Raw genomic sequence first — 23,111 nt, forward strand, 5'->3', positions numbered from 1 at the left:
CACAGTTAATAAATGAAGAAATGATGTAATTAGAAAAATGACCATTTTTCAAACCCTACTAAAATCTATGACTATAGACTAGTCTATGACTATAGTCACTATAGTCTATGCCTATCAGCGGCTGCTAAACTCATCAGATAACAAGTTGACAGGAAACTTTATAATTGATCAATCAGGCTGTTAACACCTAAACCCACCAGAACAATTTTAACATCACCAAAAGTATGACAACTACACATTAAATGTCTCTTTATATCTTGCAATCAGACCAGCTGTGAAGTATTCTTGCAACTCCCCTTTTGGACCGCCCTAAAAAGGAGAGTGAATCTAAATTCAAGCCTCTGGATCTAAATACCAGCTCACAGGAAATACCGAAGATAGAGGATCATGTTAAATGACACCATGAGTATAAAATTGGTCAAACTGAGAAAATGGGAAATTCTAGATTTACTTGCTTTAACAAATAAGTGGTATACAGAGAAAAAAAAAAATAGGAGAGGGGAGTACTGTTTTGGATTAGAAGAAATTTAAGAGCTATAACAACCAAATGCAATACATAGACCTTTTCTGGATCCTGACTTGGATAAACCAACTATGAAAAGGTATTTTTCAGTACTTTAGGGAAAAAATGAATGCAATATTAAATGATATAAAGAAATCATTTTTGTCAATACTTTGGTTGGGTTTTATAATGATACTATAATTATGTTTTTTTAAAAGCCCTTACCTGTTAGTGATACAATATGGTATTTATAGGTGTAATGATACAATGTCTGGAATTTGCTTCAAAATACCCCAACACAATAAAATTTAAGAATAAACTTAAAAATCAAAGAAACATTAAAAAAATATATATATAAGTGGGTTAGATATATGAAAAATGAATAGTCAAATAATGATAACTGTTGAAACTGATAAATAAGCACATGGGAATTTATTATACTCTTCTCTCTACTTCGGTGTATGTTAAAAATATTCCACAGTATATTTTTAAAGTTATGTTCACAGCAAGAAGCCCAAGTTTTCACTATAGCACATAAAAAGGTTAAAGAAATGTCTGTATGCTGGTTTTTGCTGATAAATTTTAATTCTAATTCTATTAAGTCAATTCTTAATTCTTTGCACTTAATGGAGAGTAGCAGAGGGGAAAATAAGAACAGATAAGAAAATTGATCTTCTAGACACTAAGAGAAAACAGTAAGTAGAAAGGTATATAAGAAAGAGAAATAGCTACTACATATAAGCGGTGAAGTTAGTCATAAAAGTGCCTAGATTAGTACTCAGCTGATAACTACTTAGGAATTATTAGGTTGACAGAAGAATCTTATAATTAGCAAACAGTTCTGTGTTAAAGGTAGCTTTGTTTTTTTTTATCATTGCCAACACATCATTTATTTCTAATGAAAAATTTTGCTCTCTTACTGAAGAATTAGATTTCACCACTTCTTTTCCTATTGAGAGATACATGACACAATAACATAAGACAATGTACAGAATATTCTTACTGAGTGGAATAGCATGCAGTGTCCTATACGAGACTGGATGTCCTCAGGCCCAGCATTACAGGAGTCCTCTCGAAGAAGTTTCCAGGTTTGACACTGACAGTTGAAAGCAAACAATCCACTGAATTGTGGTTCACTGGCTCTGCTGTCGTCTACACTGCCATTACATGTCAAAATTCTACCACCAAAGGTGTAGATCATATGTTTTTCTGAGTCCATACACATCTATAGAACAAGGCAACAGATTGAATAGTTTTAGATTGTTCCTATCATATATGCTAAAATGAAACCAATGCGTGCGGTTTTACAATCTCAAAGAAACTGAACGTTGTCTTAATAACACCAAATACCATCCCTGATTATCATAGGCACTTATTAAAATACTGCTCAACACCTGGCAGAGATTCAGGATGGATTTCTAAATACCTTTTCAGGTTTCCATTTTTTTTCCAGTGAGAATAAAATATGCTGGGTTAAGGAGCTTTATGCTTTCTTGAAGCTGCATAATTTTTACCAAATCAACCAATAATACATTAGGTACTGACTTACACCTAAGAGTAAATACTGATCATACTCTGTGGGCAAACAGTGATCACACCCTCCTTATAAAAACTCCCTTCTCTCCATTCTAGGCAAGCATTCTATTCCTCTTGCTACCATTTAATAAGAGAGAAGATATGTGAATAAGAGTGATGCAGCTTAATTCAACTCTCTGCATTTATTTTACAAAATTCTTCAAATTATGTTGTTACCAAATAGCAAAACAAACACAAGACATTTGCAGTAATCAGTCTCCAGTTGAAACAAATTCTATTTCGAAGAATACGTAAGTTCAAGTTGGTAATTAGATGCTGAATACAAGTGGCATTTATGTTTAAAGAATAAAGTGTACGTAAAACACCTACTTTTTTATTTTTGTTGCTAAAGCACAAATACTAGCCATTATATGTTCAATTCTCTCCTCTCATCAAATTACTCCTGCTATTTATTTTTTGTATTGTTTTTAATAAAAAACTATTAAAATAATTGCAAAGCTTATTTTAAAATTAATATTTAATATTAAAAAGAAAGGATTCTAGCACCTCCTAATCTTTACCTACCACTAAAAAGATTCACTCACTTGCCATTTCCCAGGTTTCTGGCAGACTTCCATAAATTAAGATGAAAACCTACAATTCCTTAAGGGTGAAATCTTTGGGAACATGGTTGAAAAACTGAGATGTCAAAGTTTTCATGTCCCTGGCACTACAAAGAAAAGTGATCCCCTACCCTTTAATCTTAAATGATTATATCATGAAAAGCAATCCATACATTGTTGAGGGACACACATAATGTTAGTCTCTTTACATTTTCCTAAATTCACAGATTCATACTAATTTGGTTCAATCTCTGTTATCTAGCCCCTATGGTTCTACTTCATATGGCTACAAAGGGAGTTTCTCTTTCCTTTTGGGGATATTTAAATTTCATTTTGATATAGCTATGCTCATTTGTTATCAGGGGAGAGGCATAAACATCTTCATCTTAGTAGCTCTTTCTTGCATAGCGGACCAAACCAACCCAAAAAGGGAGGAAGATACTGTTTAGCTTGATTCTTTCCCATATCTTAGAACAATGACACAAAACAGAAACAATTTTATTCCTTCAGCTTGGTTCTTCCCTGGATAAGATAGGTAGTTTCAATGAGGGTCAATTATCAAATAACAAGTTTTAATCACTCTAGGAAACTTTATGTTGTTCATAACAAGTTTTAATCACTCTGGGAAACTTTATGTTGTTCGTCAGTTTATGGTTTCCTTTTAATTTTTAATCTCTGAAAAATGTTTGAAAATCCAATGGCTTATTAAACTCTGTGCGATCATAGAATCTTTTCCCTCAAGACTTGAAGAAATCTTTTAAGTCTACTCTGTCAGGTTAGGTATTTAATTTCTAAAAGCAAATAAACAGGACTTCCCTGGTGGCGCAGCAGTTAAGAATCCGCCTGCCAATGCAGGGGACACAGGTTCCAGCCCTGGTCGGGGAAGATCCCACATGCTGCGGAGCAACTAAGCCCCTGGGCCACAACTACGAAGCCTGCGCTCTAGAGCCCACAAGCCACAACTACTGAAGCCTGCACGCCTAGAGCCCGTGCTCCGCAACGAGAGAAGCCACCACAATGAGACGCCCATGCACCTCAACAAAAGAGTAACAAAAGAGTAGCCCCGCTCACCACAACTAGAAAAAGCCCGTGCAGCAACAAAGACCCAACACAGCCATAAATAAATAAACAAATAAATAAAAATAAAATAAAAGCAAATAAATAATGGATAGCCACTTATTCCCCACCCCATCCCCAACTGTTTTTTAATTTGAAACCGTCTTTTTATTTTATCACATGAACACAAAATTGGCTAGGGTTAGGTTGGGTTCAAGATAATTTCCTACTCACAGAATTTGAAGCTATTGCTATAAAGCCTTCTAAGTAGTATTGTCCAACCCACTACCCTACCTCCCGCCAACCTCCAAAAATGCCTCATGTTTATCGGATCCTTGCTTACCTACAAAGGTAACCAGTTTTTGCTGTAGCTTTTAGGATTTTCTCTTCTTCCTTGGTTCTGAAATTTCATTAAGGAAGTATCTAGGTAGGGATATTCTTTTTTCATTCATTCTGATCTGCACTTGGAATTTCTTTCATTCTGAAAACGATCTTTCTTCAGCTCTGAGAATTTTCTTCATTTTTACCTTGAGTGGTTTGTTCTTGTTGTTTTGGCCTCCATTCTCTTTCTAGAACTCCTATAAGGTGGATGTTGGAACTTCAGATCCTTTTCTCTGTTTAATTTTTCTCTCATAATCTTACCTCACTAATTTAGTAACCATTTAGAGGTATGTCCACACTGCTTTTTTTTTTTAAGGAAAGGTTGTATTTTTAATTTATTTATTTTTGGCTGTGTTGAGTCTTCGTTTCTGTGCGAGGGCTTTCTCCAGTTGCAGTGAGTGGGGGCCACTCTTCATCGCGGTGCGCGGGCCTCTCACCATCGCGGCCTCTCCCGTTGCGAAGCACAGGCTCCAGACGCGCAGGCTCAGTAGTTGTGGCTCACGGGCTTAGTTGCTCCGCGGCATGTGGGATCTTCCCAGACCAGGGCTCGAACCCATGTCCCCTGCATTGGCAGGCAGATTCTCAACCACTGCACCACCAGGGAAGCCCCCACACTGCTTTTTAATCTATTTACTGAGATTTTAATTTCACTATCAAATCTTTAATTTATAATTTTTCTATGTATTTCCTTTTCATGAATGCAATAGCCTCCTGAATTGCTCTAAGAAATCACTTAAATTTATCTTAAAGACTTCTTCAATTCACACTACAAACTGTTCTTCTTTGTTGATTCTTAATCTGTTGAGTTCAGTACGTCATATCTCATAGTATTAATTATCTTCAAATATTTGGATTTGGGGGTTATTGTTTTAGTCTTCTTTGTATCTGAGAATCCCTATTCATCTGCCTGTTGCATATACAGTAGTCTACCTCGGGGGATTGGGTAAGGCAAGGTGAGACATGATGCTGTGAAAGGATCTGCAGCAGCTCTCCAGAGCCTCTTAGGAGTATTGCTCTATCTGTCTAGCTCCAATGACCACACTGAACACTTGACCTATTAATAATTATCACAGCTCAGTGCTACTCAATCAAACTGGAAAATGTCCTGCTGTTTCATCTCCAACTGATAATCTACTGTTTGCCCCAGCTACATACTTTGAGACTCAAGTTGCTGCTATCTTACAGGATGTGGTTTCTTCTGGTTGGATCTGATCTTACCTGCTTTCTACTTGAGAAATTCCCTCAAATATTTTAAATTCCCTAAGGGCATTCTTTCTTGTTTTTCTACACTATTACTAATGTATTCTCTTGTCATTTCACAGGACGTTGGGCAGGAGGAGGTAAAAATATATGTTCAGCCTGCCAATGATCCATACTGACCCAGGGAGAATGTAAATGAGCTGAGATCTCCAATATGGTGATTAAAGTTTCTCCTGTCATTTCTTGATTAGCTCACATTCCATTTTCTAGCAATTTCCTCAAAATGTGCTTATATTTGAAGGACAGTTTGGCTAGATATAAAATCCTTGGCTCACACTGTCTTTTCTTTGAATACCTTCTAGATACTGCTCTACTGTCTCTTGGCACTGAATACAGCTGTAGAGAAATCTGTTATCAGTCTCATTTTACTTCTGGATCATTTCATCTAGTTGCCCACCAAATGGCCTCTTTATCTTTGAAATTCAGTGTCAGTAATATATATCTTAGAGTTGAATGCCTAGGTCAATTTTCCCTGAATTTATCAATATCAGGTCCTCTTATACTACGTGGAATAGGCTTCCTTCTTGAGGAAAGTCTTCTTGAATTTTATGTATAAATATTTCTTCTGTTCCACTGTTTTGGTTTTCTTCTTTAATGTCTCCAATTACATGTATGTTGGCTCTCTTTTGCCTGCCTTCTCTAGCTATAATTTTCTGGCTAGCCCTTATATCTATATTTGTTTTCTTTACCTGCCCTTCTTATTTCTTATGACCCTAACCTATTCTTCTTTATGCTCCTTGTAAACTAGTCTTCATTTTTTGAAGTGTTACTATATTTTTCTTCAATTTCTTTCTTGAGATCTACCAGGTCCAGTTACACCTGCTCCTATTATTTGGCCATCTCATCTGCATTCTTGAATGTATACCTTGTAGTTTTCTTCAGAGTTTCAAGCTTCATTAAGTCAATTAATTTATGTTAGAATATTGGAATATAATTTTCATTTGCTGTTGCATGAAAGAAAGTTTTTGCTATTCTTTTTCCTTTTACTGTTTTTCTTTAGAGTACTTCTCAAAAGATTTGGTGTTTACTGCTTTTTAGTTTTTCATATTTAAATGAGCTGAATTCCCCTGGACCAGATAACACAAGGTCCCTATGGAAGTGTGACATTCTTGCTCAAGGACTTCCTCCTCTATTGCTACTGAACTGAATGGCTTCTTCAAAATATGGCGCTTCTGTGAAGCCATCTTCTCTAACTATGAACCTCATCTGGTTTAGGGGGCTTCTATCTCGAGCCTTGAGCTCCCCCAGCTCCTTCAATGGACATGCAAAAAGAGCTACTGTCCCCACTTGTCATAGTGTTTCCTTTACTTTTGGAAGATGGTGCTTTCTGATATCTACCACTTATGGGCCTTGCTAGGCACCTTCCACATGTTATTTAACTGACTCCCCCAGTGGCTGCACTGGGTTCAATTTCTGCTCTGCTCATGACACTTTCATTATGATGTACCTCTGCTAAGCTTCCTCTACATTCCCAGTTCTCTCCATTACACTGCTGTGAGTTTCAATACAGGTTCTGGGTATTCCAGTTGTTTTTGGCTAAACTTACAAGGAATTGGGAGTTGTGGGTTTTCTTTGGCTTCTGGTTTTGCTGAATATGTGACTTGTGTTTTGTTAAAATCTTTTTGTTTGGTTCTCATTGTTCCTGAAAGATCACACAAAGCAACAACATGGAAAGCTTCAGAACTAAGCTGCCACTATGTCCTTAGGAAATACAAATGTCTTTGAATTTTAATTTTTTTAATATGTTAAAATTCAAAATGGCAAAGTAACTTTTAACCATATCTTTAGGCCTCTAACTTTCTCATGTTCCTCTCAAATTTGAATGTTAAGTGTCAAATCTTAAAGTGTCACAAACAACTCCAAGTAATTTTTGGAGTAGGTTCCAACTTATAACTTTATTTGCATGAAACAGAACAGAAAATGGAGGCTTATACATTGTGTTAATTGTTCAAGGTAACAGAAGCAGCTGTTGGCTGAATTAGCACTGAAATCCTGGCTTCTTCACCCCTAGTGTTCTGTTAATAACACCTAATGAGTTGAAAACCAAGCATTATTTAACAGAACCTAGGCTTCAGGGAACATTTTGTTTTACCAAAGTCAAGAGAAACAAAGGCCCCACACAAGGACAGCATATGTGCTATACTCAGACTACCCCTAAGTTATTCTTTTTTTCAACCCATAAAAACATAAGCCTCTTTTGGAAAAGAAATTTGTAACCAGTTGGAGGCAAGAAAATAAATTGTTTCCCTAACAACGTTATCTGCTGATGTTCTGTTTTTAAAAGATCAGAAGAAGTCTAACTTTTTTTGGAGTTCTTATTTTCCACATGAACAACACTGAGGATGTCAGCAGAGAAGTGCAAAGCTTTACAGAGCTCGGTTATGTACAGCCAGCACAAGTTCCAAATTCAATCTAGGGAGTACTCTGAAGACTAATGTTTTTGATTTTCCACCCACCACATACTCAACAGGCATATAAGCCACTCCTCTTTTCCTTACCATTCTCCTATAAAAACTACTTGTTAGTATAAATATGGCAGGAGGAAAGGTTTAAAGCAAAGAATTAACAAAAACTGGTAAAGAAACAATAAATACAGACTTGGGTTTTAATGCCTAGATATTAGGTATAAGCTAGATTCTGTCATACATTCTAGCACTACCCCCCATTTCTCAAGTAATACATAATGCTTTGTTCATCAATAGTGTTACAGATTTTTTGTAAGTCTTTTTCTTCCCCATACTCCAAAAACCTTTGGACATGGGTTAAGCCAAGCAAAACTGCCTACAGAATTCAAAGTGGCTACTCTTTTGTTTGAGGTAGTACTAACCTGTACTGAACTGATATAAAATAAGTTTTCAAAGACAGATAACAATGATAATGGGGATGATGAGATGACAGCTACATACATATTAATATTTAAATCGTTTAAGAGATTGCTGTATGTAGTCTTCTTGTCTACAACATCATTCTATGACTTCTATTGGTGCTGAATTTAAACTTCATCTAGTACATGCCAAATTCTCATCTGTTTTATACTAAGTTTGTGATTATATACAAAAGTAAATATATTTCACTCACATTGGAAGAAAAACTCTACATTTCAAATTCTTGAACTCATTATAAAATAATTTAAAATTTTCCAGGAATGTAGAATAAAAAGTTTTAAAAGGACAAGTTGTTATTGGTATGATTTATGAATATCGTAAAACTAAATTTGTTTTTCCTAATATGTATTGCTCCATCTACTCTCTATAAATTTTTTATAAATTAACAACTGTGTTTTGAGATCTTAGTATTTTATTCTGCACCAAAATTTTTAAAGAATAACTTTATACCTACTGAAACAGTAATTCTTTTTATTATCTGTCATAGGTATTTGTAGTAGAAATCACTAATAGAAAACTCAGCATAACATGTGAAATAAACTCTAAGAGCAAGAGTCACTGAGCACTAATTAATTCCACCATACAGTTATCTGTGCACCAAACCTGATGATCAAACACCAGTTTCGGTCCTCCATCAGCAGCAGTATCCTCACTGAGTAACATCCATGTGTTTGTGTCAATGTCATAACGATAGAAATCACTTTTCAGAGATTTGCTGTTCCTCACAGAGGAATCCAAATAACGCCCCAGTGTGTAGATTTGCCTCCGTTGAATGTCAATGCACATTTTATGACATGATCTAGCACTAGGACCATTCTGTGGAGAGCAAAAAAAAGAATGAAAAGAAAAAAATTCAAAGAATAAATAACAGAAGACAAAATTAAATGCCCTTTTTTGTTTCCTTTCACGAAAAGGTTTGCTCAGAATCTTATATCAAGTCCAACTAATATGTATGTCCAATACTAGGCTTAAATCTCTAGCGGAAAATAAAAGAAGCAGTAGGAGACACAAATCTTACCTTAGAAAAGCTTAAACTCTACCAGGAAAGATGAGATGAACTATTCTCTATTCTATGGCACTCTGTTTATAACACTTATATGGCTTTTACTGTATACTCCATTACATTTTAGTCATTTGTGTATAGACCTTAACTCTTTTGTACATGTCAATCTACTTAAAGACACATTTGGTTTTTCAAAATATTTTTGTACGCTTCATCAGAATCTAGCATAAAACAGGCACTCCAAGAATATTTAGAATTTCATAATTGGTAGGAACCTTAATAAAAGTGTAGTTTAATGATCTCCTTTTAAAGATGAGGAGATATAAGCTCAAAGAGGAATGATATCATCCTGAAAGCTAGTAAGCTAGTGACAGAAGCAGAATGAGAATCCAAGTCTTAACTTCTTCATCCAGCCTTTACATTATATAAAATTGACTCTCCTGACAGAATGACTCGGCTGCATTAAACAACTAGGGAACAAAATGAAGAACAATATATTATCAATAAAAATTAATTAGTTGAGATCACTTGTATCACAGGACAGAATAAAAGGTAAAAAAAAAAAAAACAACAAAAAACTGTAGTATAAGGCCCAAAAAAGGAGTTCATGAAAAAAAAAAAAAAAGGAACTTCAATTGGGTAGGACTGGATTAGCTGAAAGAGAGGAAAGGAAGAGGTATTTGTTAAATATCTACTAAATTCTGTCTATATTATTACTATGTATGTGTGTATATATTTCATTTATCCTTGTAACAACTCCATAAGGAAATAATATCACCATTTCACAAAGTCTAAGTAATCTGTCTATAGTCACAAAACTAAGATAGAGAATCTAAGCCCCAGGGTAACCAAGCCAAACACCGTGTTCTTTCCACTCTTCCAGATTGCTTTCTCCCGAAGATAAGAGAAACAAAAGCAAAAATACACTAAATACAACGTGTGGGGTTATGACTGAGATAAAGAATTCCTGCCACAGAAATAACAGAGTTGAAGTATAAGGTAGAAATAGAAAGCCTGTGAATGACTGACAGAGGAGAACTGAATGTAATCTTGCAAGCATTAAAGAACTATTATAGGTTTCTAGAGAAGGATATAAAATAAAAAAGCAGTATTATAGGAAGAGTAATCCAGCATTATTTAGATTAAATGAAGGAATAAAAATATTAGACAGGAAGAACAGTTTGACATTAGTGTTATTAATCCAGATATTAAGTTGATTTGAATCTGCAATTTAGTGTTCACACTAATTACTATTTTAAAAATTATTTTTAGAGATTTTTGTCAAGGAAAATCTTCAGCAGATAAGGTAGAAATGTTACTTAAGAAAGAATTTCCGCTCTAGCTCCCATCTTGTGTCCCTGTGTGTGTGCTCCTAACCTCAGCTGGTCTGCCCGAGAACCCCTAAGTGCCAACCCTAGCCCCCTACACGGCCCCATTTCCACTGCAACAAGATGAAAGAAACTATCATGAACCAGGAGAAACCTCGCCAAACTGCAGGCACAAGTGCACACTGGGGGGAAAGGAACTGCTCGCAGAAAGAAGGTGGTTCATAGAACAGCCACAGCAGACGACAAAAAACTTCAGTTCTCCTTAAAGATGTTAGGGGTAAACAATATCTCTGGTATTGAAGAAGTGAATATGTTCACAAACCAAGGGACAGTGATCCACTTTAACAAACCTAAAGTTCAGGCATCTCTGGCAGCAAACATTTTCACCATTACAGGCCATGCTGAGACAAAGCAGCTGACAGAAATGCTACCCAGCACCTTAAACCACCTTGGTGCAGACAGTCCGACCAGTTTAAGGAGACTGGCTGAAGCTCTGCCCAAATAACCTGTGGATGGAAAAGCACCACTTGCCACTGGAGAGGATGACGATGATGAAGTTCCAGATCTTGTGGAGAATTTTGATGAGGCTTCCAAGAATGAAGCAAACTGAATTGAGTTAACTTCTGAAGAAGATAAATCTTGAAGAAGTTACTGGGAGCTGCTATTTTATATGACTGTTTTTTAAAATTTTGTTTATGGATCTGATAAAATCTAGATCTCTAATATTTTTAAGCCCAAGCCCCTGGACACTGCGGCTCTTTTCGGTTTTTGCTTATATACAATTCATTCTTTGCAGCTAATTAAGCTGAAGAAGCCTGGGAATAAAGTTTAAAACAAAGGTTAATAAAGTTCTTTGCCTAGTAAAAAAAAAAAAAAAAAAGAAAAAAGAAAGAGTTTCCTCTGTAATTAAATAACCTGAAAAACAAATATCAGGTAAGATATAATGTATCTATGCCATACTTCCTACAGTGTGAAATCTGAAGTTTTAATAGGAGAATAACAGAATTTCTTGCTTCAGCTTAATAAGCACAAGTGCTATTAAAATGATGAACAAATTACTTCCTAACTAAGGAGAAAAAAGGGAATAAAGATAAGACTAGAAACCAAGAGACTACAGAACAGACAAAAAAATAGAGAAAATTAATAAAGTTGTTTTTTTGAAACATTTATAGAATTATAAACTACTAGCAAGACTAATTTTTTTTAAAAGGGAGAAAATACAAATTGCCAGTATCAGAAGTGAAAGCAGTACTATCAACATAGGGTCACTAGAAATTAAAAAGAAAATAAGGAACTATCATGAAAAACACAGTAAAATTTGACCATATAGATAAAATGGACATATTCCTTGGAAAAAATATAACTTACTAAAATTGACATAAGATGAAAGAGAAAATCTGAAAACTTGGATTCATAATTTTAAATCTTTCCACAAAAAGACGGCCAGCCACAGATACCTACACTCGTAAATTTTATCAAATACTTAAGGAAAAAATAGTATCAATTTTACAAAAAATTTTTCAGAAAACAGAGGAAGAAAAAGACCTCCTTTTTCAAACCTGTATTCTATTCATTCCTAACTTACATATTTTATGAGGACAACATAACATTGAAACCAAATAACAATATTACAAAGGAGGAAGAGCAGAAGTAACATACAGGTAGCTAGTATACCTCATGAATACAGACATAAAACTAATCTTTAACAAAATATCAAATAGAATACAGCAATATATAAAAATAATATTTCATAACTAAAAGGGTTTTATTTCACAAATGCAAAGTCAATTTTACATTTGAAAATCAATCAAGGTAATTTGCCACATTAAAAGAGTAAAGGGGGAATTCCCTGGTGGTCCAGTAGTTAGGACCCTGCGCTTTCACTGCCGGGGCCTGGGTTCAATCCCTGGTCAGGGAACTAAGATCCTGCAAGCCACGTGGCGTGGCCAAAAAAAAAGGTAAAAGAATAAAGGGAAAAAATACATGATCTTATCAATATATATATATTGTAGAACAAGCACTTGATAAACTCAAATATTCATGAGGAAGAACTCACAGCAAACTAGGAATAGAAATGAACTTCCTCAATCTGATAAAGAATGTATGAAAATCCTAAAATCTAATTTTCCCTTTAATGGTGAAATACAGAATGCTTTCCTGCTAAGACGTGAAACAAAATAAGGATGTCTGTTCTCATCTCTTCTATTTAATACTGTACTGGAAGTGCAATAAGGCATTAAAAAATAAAATTAAAAGTTATGACAGGAAAAGAGAGTGGAAAGAAAGAAGTTAAAATTGTCTCTATTCACAGATGACAGGACTATTTGTTTAAAACATCCTAAGAAATCAACATAGAACAGAAGAGAAACCGTTAGAAATAATAAGTGGACTTAGAAAAGTGACACGATACAAACAAGTTGAAAATTAAAAATGTTTCAGTTTCATTTACAATAGCATGGAAAAATAAAATACACTGGGATCCATTTAATAAAAATAAAAAAGACCTCTAATCTGCAAACTCCGAGTGCTGGGAGGTAATGAATAAGACTGAAATAAATGGAAATTTAACCCTGTTCATGGATTAGAAGGCTCAGTATCATTAAGACATCAATTATCTCCAAATTGATTTATAGACTGAACACATTTCCAATCATAAGTCCAATAGTTTTAGAAATTGACAATACGATTCTAAAATTTATATGAAGATGTAAAGGACCTAGAAGAGTCAAAATAATTTTTAAAAAGAAGAACAAAAATGTCTTACATTACTTGACCTGAAGGAGTGTCATACTGGAATATGAATAGACCAAAAGATCATGGAGCAGATTAGAGTGTCCAAAGAGAGACATATACTTATATGCTCAATTGATTTTTGAGAAAGGTGCCAAAGCAGTTCAACAGGGAAAGAAGACAGGGAGCGACCAGAACTCTCATACATTTCTGGAAGGAATATAAAATAGTACAACCACTTTGGGAAAAGCTTTAACAGTTGCATCAATGGATGCTAAAAGGGCAAAAGTTTGATGAGTAACAGAATATTTTCATAGTCTCAAAATGTCTCCCCACAAATTACTTATTAATTATGGAGTGGGAAATCTGGTGAGCATCCTTCTTAAGCAAGTGATCAAAGCTAACATCAGACAAACTGACATGATGTGCCTGTCTCCTGAAAGGACATACTTAGGAGGACCCGATGTCCTCCACATGGCATTCCTGCTAAAAATGCTTAACCTATATCCAATGCTGGGGAAACACCAGACAGACCACATTGAAGGATAGTCTACAAAACAATTGCCCTGTATTCTTCAAAAATGCCAAGGTCAAGAAAGACAAAGAGAAATCAAGGAACTGTTCCAGACTAAAGGACACTAAAGAAACATGACACTGAAATGTACTGCATGACCATGAATTGAGTCCTGGGTCAGGGACAGAGGTTTGGGGTAACAGTAAGATACCTATAAAGGACATTACTAAGGCATTATTTGGGTAACTGTTTATATGTGAAAAGGGAATGTGGATTAAAGCAGCAGTTCTCAGTGCAGTCTGGGGTCTTCAGGGATTCTACAAAGTCAAAGTTATATTCATAACAATACTAAATAAAAAAATGTGTCTTTGCATTCTTACTCTCTTATAAGTGTATGTGATATTTTCCAGAGGCTACATGACTTTTGATATAGCAACTGAATGCAGAAGCAGGTATGAATCTGGCTGCCTTCTATTAAGTCACAATTAAAGAGATTCAGAAAACTATAAAACAGTGCTACTTGATATATGATGGTTGTCTCAAGGAAAAGCATCTATGCAGTTGTTTGAGTTGCAAGCTGACGTAGCTGCCTTTTCCAGGAAACATGATAATTTACTCAAAAGAAAACTAACAATCCAAGTATGGTTATTCAGACATTTTCTGAAAAATAAATGAAGTAAGTATGTTATTTTTGAAGAAAAACAACTGATAAAATTTGTTGCCAATAATAAAATGCACATTTTTAAGCAAATTTAGAATTTTAGAAAACTTTTACCTGACACTGTGATCTTGACACCTTCCCAACACTTAAAAGATTTTTCTAATAAGAGTGATCAAATGTGGTTTGGGGGATACTGTATAATAATATGTCAACATTTGAAGACCTGCATAACTCAGGGAACCAGTATTTTTCAGGTGACCAACACACTGAGCAAAAAAGCAAGCATGGGTAAAAGATCCATTCAAAGAGCAACACAGATCAGTGGATTTTAATGTAACAGAATTACAAAACATTAGCTGATATGGTTTCAGAGACTATTGTGCAATTATTTTTAAGAAGCAAACAACAACTTGTCAATTTGGGGTATAAGATCAAAAAAGAACATGTGCTATTATATAAAAAGGCTACTATTAAAATAATAGTTTCCTTTCCAAGAATGTATCAATGTGAGGTCCAATCTTCTTCATATATCTCACATAAAACAACACGTTGCAAAAGATTAAATGCAAAAGCACATATGAGAATCTAGCTGTCTTCCACTAAGCTAGATATTAAAGAGATTTATAAAGATGCAAATCTAAAAATACAATTTGTTTTGAACTGATAAAAACTTACATGCATATCTACATGAACATTTAAAATAATTATTCTAAAAAGTGAGCCATTCTATTATCTTTCAATCTACTACATGAGCTATTAGATACATTATTTAGTCTAAGTAAATTAAAGTGAATTAAATTAATTTTGGTTTTTCTGTGTGATTCGATATTTTTATAGATTATACTCCATTTAAAGTGAGTATCAAATAACGGTTGTATTTCCCTGTGCTGTACAATATATCCTTGTTGCTTAATTATTTTATACATAGTAATTTTGCTTTTTAATTGCATATCATACTTTTAAAACATATGCACTGGGGTATCATCAAACAATAAAACTTGTACTTACTGGTGTAAAAAACAAAATGAAACTCTGTTCAATTTTGGAAGGAATGAGCATTTTGCTGGAGCCATATATCCTCATTCACTTCACTGCTGGATCAACAAAAGGTTTTTAGGTGTTTAAATGAAGAAAGTAGTAATAAATTATAATAAATCTGAATTCCAGTACTGGATCACCACTTTACTTATCTCTATGGACTTCAAAATAACAGAAAAAAAGTGTTCTCATCAAAATAATTTCTGGGGGCTTCCCTGGTGGCGCAGTGGTTGAGAATCTGCCTGCTAATGCAGGGGACACGGGTTCGAGCCCTGGTCTGGGAAGATCCCACATGCCACGGAGCAGCTGGGCCCGTGAGCCACAACTACTGAGCCTGCGCGTCTGGAGCCTGTGCCCCGCAACGGGAGGGGCCGCGATAGTGAAAGGCCCGCGCACCGCGATGAAGAGCGGTCCCCGCACCGCGATGAAGAGTGGCCCCCACTTGCCGCAACTAGAGAAAGCCCTCGCACGAACCGAAGACCCAACACAGCCAAAAATAAATAAATAAATAAATAAAGTAGCTATACAATTAAAAAAAAAAAATTAAAAAAAAAAAAAATAATTTCTGTATTTTCCCAGTACTAGTTTTAAATAATTAATTGCATTCTAAATATAACTTAGAATATTACATTAACATTACTTTTGAGGACTGCTGTAATCCATCGCCCTTTCCTGCCAAAACAGCCACTCTCCTGAATTTTGTATTTGTCATTCCTTTGCTTTTCTCCAGCATTAATTTTTTATTTAACTTATCTGAACTATTTACTCACTAAAGAGTAAGCATATGATCCACGCCTTAAGGAATTCAGAGTCTCCACAGGGAAACAGAAATGTAAACCAATGATTACAGTAACCCATTCAAGGAATGTAAGGGGTTAAGTGTTCACACCAAAGGAAGCTTCTAATTCTGGTTAGGGAAGTCAAGAAAGGCTTCACAGAGGAACTGAAGTCTGAACTGTGTTTTAAAGAGTAAGTAGGCATACACTACATAAAAGCTGGGTGCATGGGAGGAGCAGCCTCTGTTAATTCCAAACTGGGAAAACACTATTACAAAGAACACAGGTGAGAACGCTGAATAATTCTAGCAACTATAAGTATGGCTAGCACATAAAGTCAAAAAATGAGGCTAGAAAAGTAGATGGGGACCAAATTATGATGAGAAATTTGAAGTTCTTACTCTAAGCAAAAGGAACTAAGGTAGATAAACTTCTTTATCATTGTTGTTGCTGTTATTACTCACACTTCCCTGTATCTATGCCCTTGGACAGTGCTGCCCATCACCCAATAACTGTGGATTTGGTCCCATGACTTCTTTTGGGAAAATGGGACAATAACAAATCTAATTGAGCGCTCATGTCTACTTCATCCTCCTTGCAGCCCTGCCCCTACATGAGAACAAGACTCATGCTAGCCAAGAGGAAGGTGAGTGGCTATGTAGAACAGAGCCAAGTAGTCTCAGAAGCTAATCTAGACTAGCTGACAGTCAGCTGACTCCCAGCACATGAGTGAGCGCACCAATCTACAGATTTGTGAACAAAATTAATGCTTATTACTATATGCCACTAAAGTTTTGTGGGTGCTTGTAATGTAATATATGGAATGCAGTAGATAACAGAAACAGGGACTGAAGCTAACCATAGGGTTTAAGCAGAGGCATCACATGGCCAAATTTTTTTTTTTTAAAGACTGTGGTAATGAATGGACAATAGATCTGGAGATCAACAATGGAAGCAAAAAAGTTTAAGAAAGAAACCACAAAGTTGGAATTAGTGCCAAAAGGAATAGAGAGGAAGAAACATCTGAAACGCAATATTGAGTGCTAGAACCGGTGGAACTTTAGGCCCTAATTACATACCCTCAATGAAGAAGAGGGAGGATTTCAGGATGAATTGTAGGCTTCTTGCAAGAAAACTTACAAATACAATTAACTCAGATTTAAAATAGTTTAAGAGAAATCAGATATGTATTCTTTTAAGATCTGTCTTTATTTTTGTTGAGGATAAAAACAATCATTTCAGAAAATGGTACTTTAATATTGAAAATGCAAAGGCCATTTTCACAGGGATAATAAATAGAAATCAGAATTTTAAGATCTCTTCAAAAAGATAAAAACTACCCAAATGATTAACAAAGGAACACACCAAGTAAACAAGGATCTAATTTCCTAAGATTAAAGACATAGCACCAGATTTTTAAAAAATGGCCTTCCTAGATTAAAATCAGTGGTTTTGAATTAGGTTTATTTCTCCCCTTTTCATTGCTGCTATTACTGTTTTGTTTTAGTTTATTTTTCACCTTGTAATCTGAAATTGCTTAGAGGGAAAAAAGTACAATAAAAAATTCTATAATGATTAAAAAAAAATATATGAATATGTGCTTTATATCAGGGTATAATTAATTATGCACTTATTTAATTCAAAAAATTAAATAAAAGAACGCCGTAAATCCAAGACATCCTATTCACTATGGAAAAGCTTTATGTATATATGTCTCAACAGACAGACTCACATATGAATACATAAATACAATTTTAGTTAAAAATAAAATATACATCATTTGTGAAAACTGATAAGATAGTCAAATAGTGAGGGGCCAAAATAGTAAGATAGTGAAGAATCAAAAGCACATTTTTCCAGAGGAAATAAAAATAAGATAAATAAGAGTAGAGGTGACAAGAACATGAGAAAAAAAAATAGTTACACAGTTACATTTTAACTAAAGTGGTTAAAAACTAAATTATATTAGATACCCATTTCTATTTATCTCTATAAAATAGATTTGTTCATGTACCAATAGTTGAAGAACCAGGTATAGAAGCTGGAATGCAAGAATACTTAAACCAAACTTGTCACCACAAATTATTCTGCTACCACTGCTGATAGACATTTACAAAGAATACAAATCATTCAGAAAAAGAAGTGTACGACCACACCCCTATCGTAATACAGATGGATGAAAAGTCTGAGAACTTGCCTCTTTCTCAGTGTCTCTAGAGATACATGTCCATTGGTTCTCTTTCACACTGTACGCCCAGAAGTCAGCAAGATCTTGTGTTCCATCCCAGCCACCAAACAAATAAACAGTCTCTGTGAAAATTAGAAAAATACGTGCAAAAAAAATAAACTTAAGAACAAAATTTAAGTACAGGCACACAGATCAAGCCATTGTTTCTAAGATCATTTAAGAAGGTACATCTAAGTAAACTTAAAAATGAGATTTTTAAACTGGTTAACATTCCAAAATAAATACTAGTATTTCCTAAATATAGGCATACGGAAGGGCTGCTGCAGAACCACTATCTTGAGAGATTTATAAATATAAAGATAACTAGGAGGCATCCCCTAAGATTCGGATTCCATAGGTCTTCAGTGGGTAAAAAGATTCAGTACTTTTAAAGTGTCCAGGGGGAATCCTGATGTGCAGCCAGTTTAGGAGTTTCTGTGTCAGGCCACAAAAAATTTACATTTACCAGCTTCTTAACAAAGCAGCTTCAGATAGTTAAAAAAAGGGAAAAGAAAAAAAAGAAATCCCAGAGGAATATACAGTGCAAAATATAACATAAAGCTATCTAGCTACTTCTGAAAAAACTTCACATTAAAACTGTTTTCTATTACAATATAAAAAACAATGGTTAAAACTAGCTGTGAGTTAAAGTTAGATATCTTAAGAATAAAGTGATGCATAGCCTTGATAGTCCCATGGAAACTGGGGGAAATTTTTCCAAATATATTGTGGTAGATTTAAATCCTCAGAAATCAACTTTTAAGTCATTCCAGGTATCTTGAGAATTTGGTTTCTTCTAATTCTGAAATGTCTATTATACCTATGGACTTTATCACGTGATAAAACATTTCTTGCTCCGTGACCAGTGAAAATTTTTACCTTGCTTTATAAAATAATAGTGCCTTTCCTTTCTTCAAATATTTCTTCCCTTTGTAAATATCTTATGTCTACTGGTTATACATGCCTACCATTTTTTTAAGTTAAATATAATACATTACAGGAAAACTATAAAGCCATCTACTCTGACATGCCCTAGGCCAATATATGCGGAGGCTGTCATCTAAATTACATCCCATCATGAAGGGTTGAAATGCACCTGGAAATATTGTAACACTACTTAAGAAAATTCTTGCCATTCATAGAGATGTCTTATAAGAGATTTTTGTCATATTTTCATATAATTTCAAACTCTAAGTGTATTTTCTAAGTGAAAGAACCTAGGGGAAATTAAAACAATGCTTCCGGATAAGAACAGACCACTGGAACAGTTCTAGTGCTAAATGGGTAATCAGGTATAGGTCACTTAACTTGCCTGGGTCCTGATTTTTTCATTTACAAACTCTCAGTGTGGTGGTAAAGTTCTTCAGATATAAGTTACATGAAAACATTCTGAAGGCTGTCAAGCATGAACAGCATTTCTACCTTTAAAACATGCACATATACACAAAATACTTTGTAGCTACTAAGTACCACTGACGCAATGAAAACAGTGTCATTGTATGTTTCCATGTCTAACCCAGTACCTTGAACACTTTTGGCTCTGTACAAATGTGAAATAATGGAAACTATTAAAAAACTGCCATCTCTCAGAAGTATAAAACAATCCATTATCATTAGTTAAGTAACATTCTGTTTCCCAAATGGCACACAGTAATACCCAGATACTGAGAATTCTACGGAAAAAAATTAAAGAATTTTCATCTGACTTAAAAATTATTTGCCAAGGCCTCACTATAAATGCAATTAACCCCATTAAATTCTGAAGCCTGGAGAGGGAGGGGGTATATAACTGAAATAGCAATAGCAATTGACCTTTTGTTTTACAGTGTTTCTGGGCACCCTTTGGATAAGGTTACCCTGGTTCACTAACTTTAATAACCCTTCCTCTTGGGATCTGGGTTCTCAATGTTCTTTCTGAAAAGCAGGTCTCTTTGTACGCATAAATTCTCACAGCAAAGAAAACCCACATTTCCACAACAGCCTCATTGATAGCTGAGCAAAATAAAATCTGGCACAGAGCAAGCATCCCAATGGAATTAATCCAAGATGTCATTCTTGTTCGTGAATGCTTTGTGGTCCCAGTTAAAGTTTAATAGTAAAACTGAATGAATCAGATGGTAACAGGACCTTTTGACATACCTGAATGAAATGTATAACAAAATTTTAATTAAATCATCTAATCATTTAAGTTAAATCATTCAGGAATGAAATATTATCTAGAAACAAACACCAGCAAAAATATTATTTAATGCATAAAGGATACCAAAAACTTTTAAAGATTATAGAAATAATCAGACAAAACTGTAGTGAGAAGAAAGTAGAAAAAAGAAAATGCTATTATTTGCAACATGGCAGTAAGCCTGGTTTACTGTATGTCCACTCTCATGCTTATAGGTTATATAACAATTCATGTACATCCCTAGGGCAGTACAATCCTTCTCATGCAGCAGCCCTTTCTCTGTATTTTTTCTTAAAGGAGCACAGGCTACAGAGGCTATTTCTCCCAGACTCACTGAAATGTTCACTCAACATTTTTTGAGTACTAATCTGAATTGGCAAGGCACTTTAGAGAATAAAAATAAAGAAGACATCATCCCTACCCTCAAGGAGCTTACAATTTAGTGAAGAATATAAAACAAGTACATTAATCACCATAATGCAATGTACACTAAGTGCCATAAGAAAGGTAAAAAAGCACCACGGGGGTTCAAAAAAGGGAAGGGAATATACCAGATTGAGGGGACTCAGGAAGATTTCATGGTGACAGTGGTATCTGACCTATGCATCAGAAAGTGTCTTTGTTGGTAGAATGAAGGAAAGAGAAGAGGACTTGTCAAGCAGAGTAAAAAGTAAAACAAGGGTACAGAGACAGAAAAACACACAAAAAGTGTTTTAAAAGACACAGAATCTAAAGTCAGGCAGATCTTGGGTGGAACTGCAGCTCTATCACCACAGCTGTGTGACCAACACCAAATTCCTTAACCACTGGTTTCCTCAGCTCTAAAATGGCACAGAGTACCTATCTCCTAAAGCTACCATGAGAATTAAATAATGCATGCACAGTGGTGAAAACTGTGTGATGAATAAACACACTGTTCATTTTAAAAGAACAAAAAAAAGTAGTGGAGTGGAGATAAGTTAAAAAGACAGGTAGTGGCCACATCATGAAATGGGTTAAATGACAATATAAAGGTTTTGAACTTGACTCCACAGACAGTATAGTATTAAATAGCAACGGAAGATTTTAAGCAGAGATGTGACATGGTCAGATCTGAACTTGCAGCATATAGGACTTACTGAAAAGGAGGAGCCAGGGAAACAGAAAGATCGGAAATAAAGTGACCAATAATAGCCTATGTTCAAGATACCAAACCAATTTCATTCTCAGAGACTAAATGAATCAATCACCAATCAATCAATCAGTTATTACTCAGGCCACAAAAGCTAAAATGCAACCAGTCTTTTTTACAGGTCTTTTTTCGTATCAGTACTAAATAACCCCTACAACTACTTACTACCAATAGTACTAATCTATAGATCTTAAATACACTAAGAAAAAGGTAGAAATGTTAACACATCAGTATCTTCACACCATTTTGCACAAAGAAGCAGGCTTTTTATTTTATGAGCCCAACTGCAATATCTATCCTCCTCCTCTGATTCTTCGGGGTAAATCAGACTATGCTGATTGCATAATCCTCCACAAGATGGCACACTCTTTTCGTAATTAAATCCATCTTTCCACTTTGAAACAGTATAGAATGCATATACTATGCACTGACATAGCATGGGCCCAACCTTATATAAAATTCAAGTGTCAAAAAGAAGAGGTAGTTTTGCACAGCAAAGGAAACCATAAACAAGACCAAAAGACAACCCTCAGAATGGGAGAAAATATTTGCAAATGAAGCAACTGACAAAGGATTAATCTCCAAGATTTACAAGCAGCTCATGCAGCTCAATAACAAAAAAACGAACAACCCAATTCAAAAATGGGCAGAAGACCTAAATAGATATTTCTCCAAAGAAGATATACAGATTGCCAACAGACACATGAAAGAATGCTCAACATCATTAATCATTAGAGAAATGCAAATCAAAACTACAATGAGATATCATCTCACACCGGTCAGAATGGCCATCATCAAAAAATCTACAAACAATAAATGCTGGAGAGGGTGTGGAGAAAAGGGAACCCTCTTGCACTGCTGGTGGGAATGTAAATTGATACAGCCACTATGGAGAACAGTATGGAGGTTCCTTAGAAAACTACAAATAGAACTACCATACGACCCAGCAATCCCACTCCTGGGCATATACCCTGAGAAAACCATAGTTCAAAAAGAGTCATGTACCAAAATGCTCATTGCAGCTCTATTTACAATAGCCAGGACATGGAAGCAACCTAAATGTCCATCGACAGATGAATGGATAAAGAAGATGTGGCACATATATACAATGGAATATTACTCAGCCATAAAAAGAAATGAAATGGAGGTATTTGTAATGAGGTGGGTGGAGTTAGAGTCTGTCATACAGAGTGAAGTAAGTCAGAAAGAGAAAAACAAATACAGTATGCTAACACATATATACGGAATCTAAGGGGAAAAAA

At 35.0% G+C, this 23,111-nt stretch overlaps 1 protein-coding gene and 1 pseudogene across 4 annotated transcripts in view; one reads left to right on the plus strand and one right to left on the minus strand.

The window, feature by feature from the left end:
* MKLN1 (muskelin 1) overlaps positions 1-23,111 on the minus strand; it is a 379,019-nt gene that overhangs the window by 58,893 nt on the left and 297,015 nt on the right. For all 4 annotated transcript variants that reach the window (XM_007177144.3, XM_007177145.3, XM_007177143.3 and 1 more), the window contains 3 exons: positions 18,470-18,582; positions 8,826-9,038; positions 1,506-1,727 (listed from right to left, as the gene is read on the minus strand). In XM_007177144.3, coding sequence (XP_007177206.1) covers positions 1,506-1,727; positions 8,826-9,038; positions 18,470-18,582 — 548 coding nt within the window. The remainder of the gene's footprint in view (positions 1-1,505; positions 1,728-8,825; positions 9,039-18,469; positions 18,583-23,111) is intronic.
* On the plus strand, positions 10,677-11,238 carry LOC103013629 (transcription factor BTF3-like; annotated as a pseudogene).

This window comes from Balaenoptera acutorostrata, chromosome 7, assembly GCF_949987535.1.
Source record: "Balaenoptera acutorostrata chromosome 7, mBalAcu1.1, whole genome shotgun sequence".
In the NCBI taxonomy this organism is placed as follows: Eukaryota; Metazoa; Chordata; class Mammalia; order Artiodactyla; family Balaenopteridae; genus Balaenoptera; species Balaenoptera acutorostrata.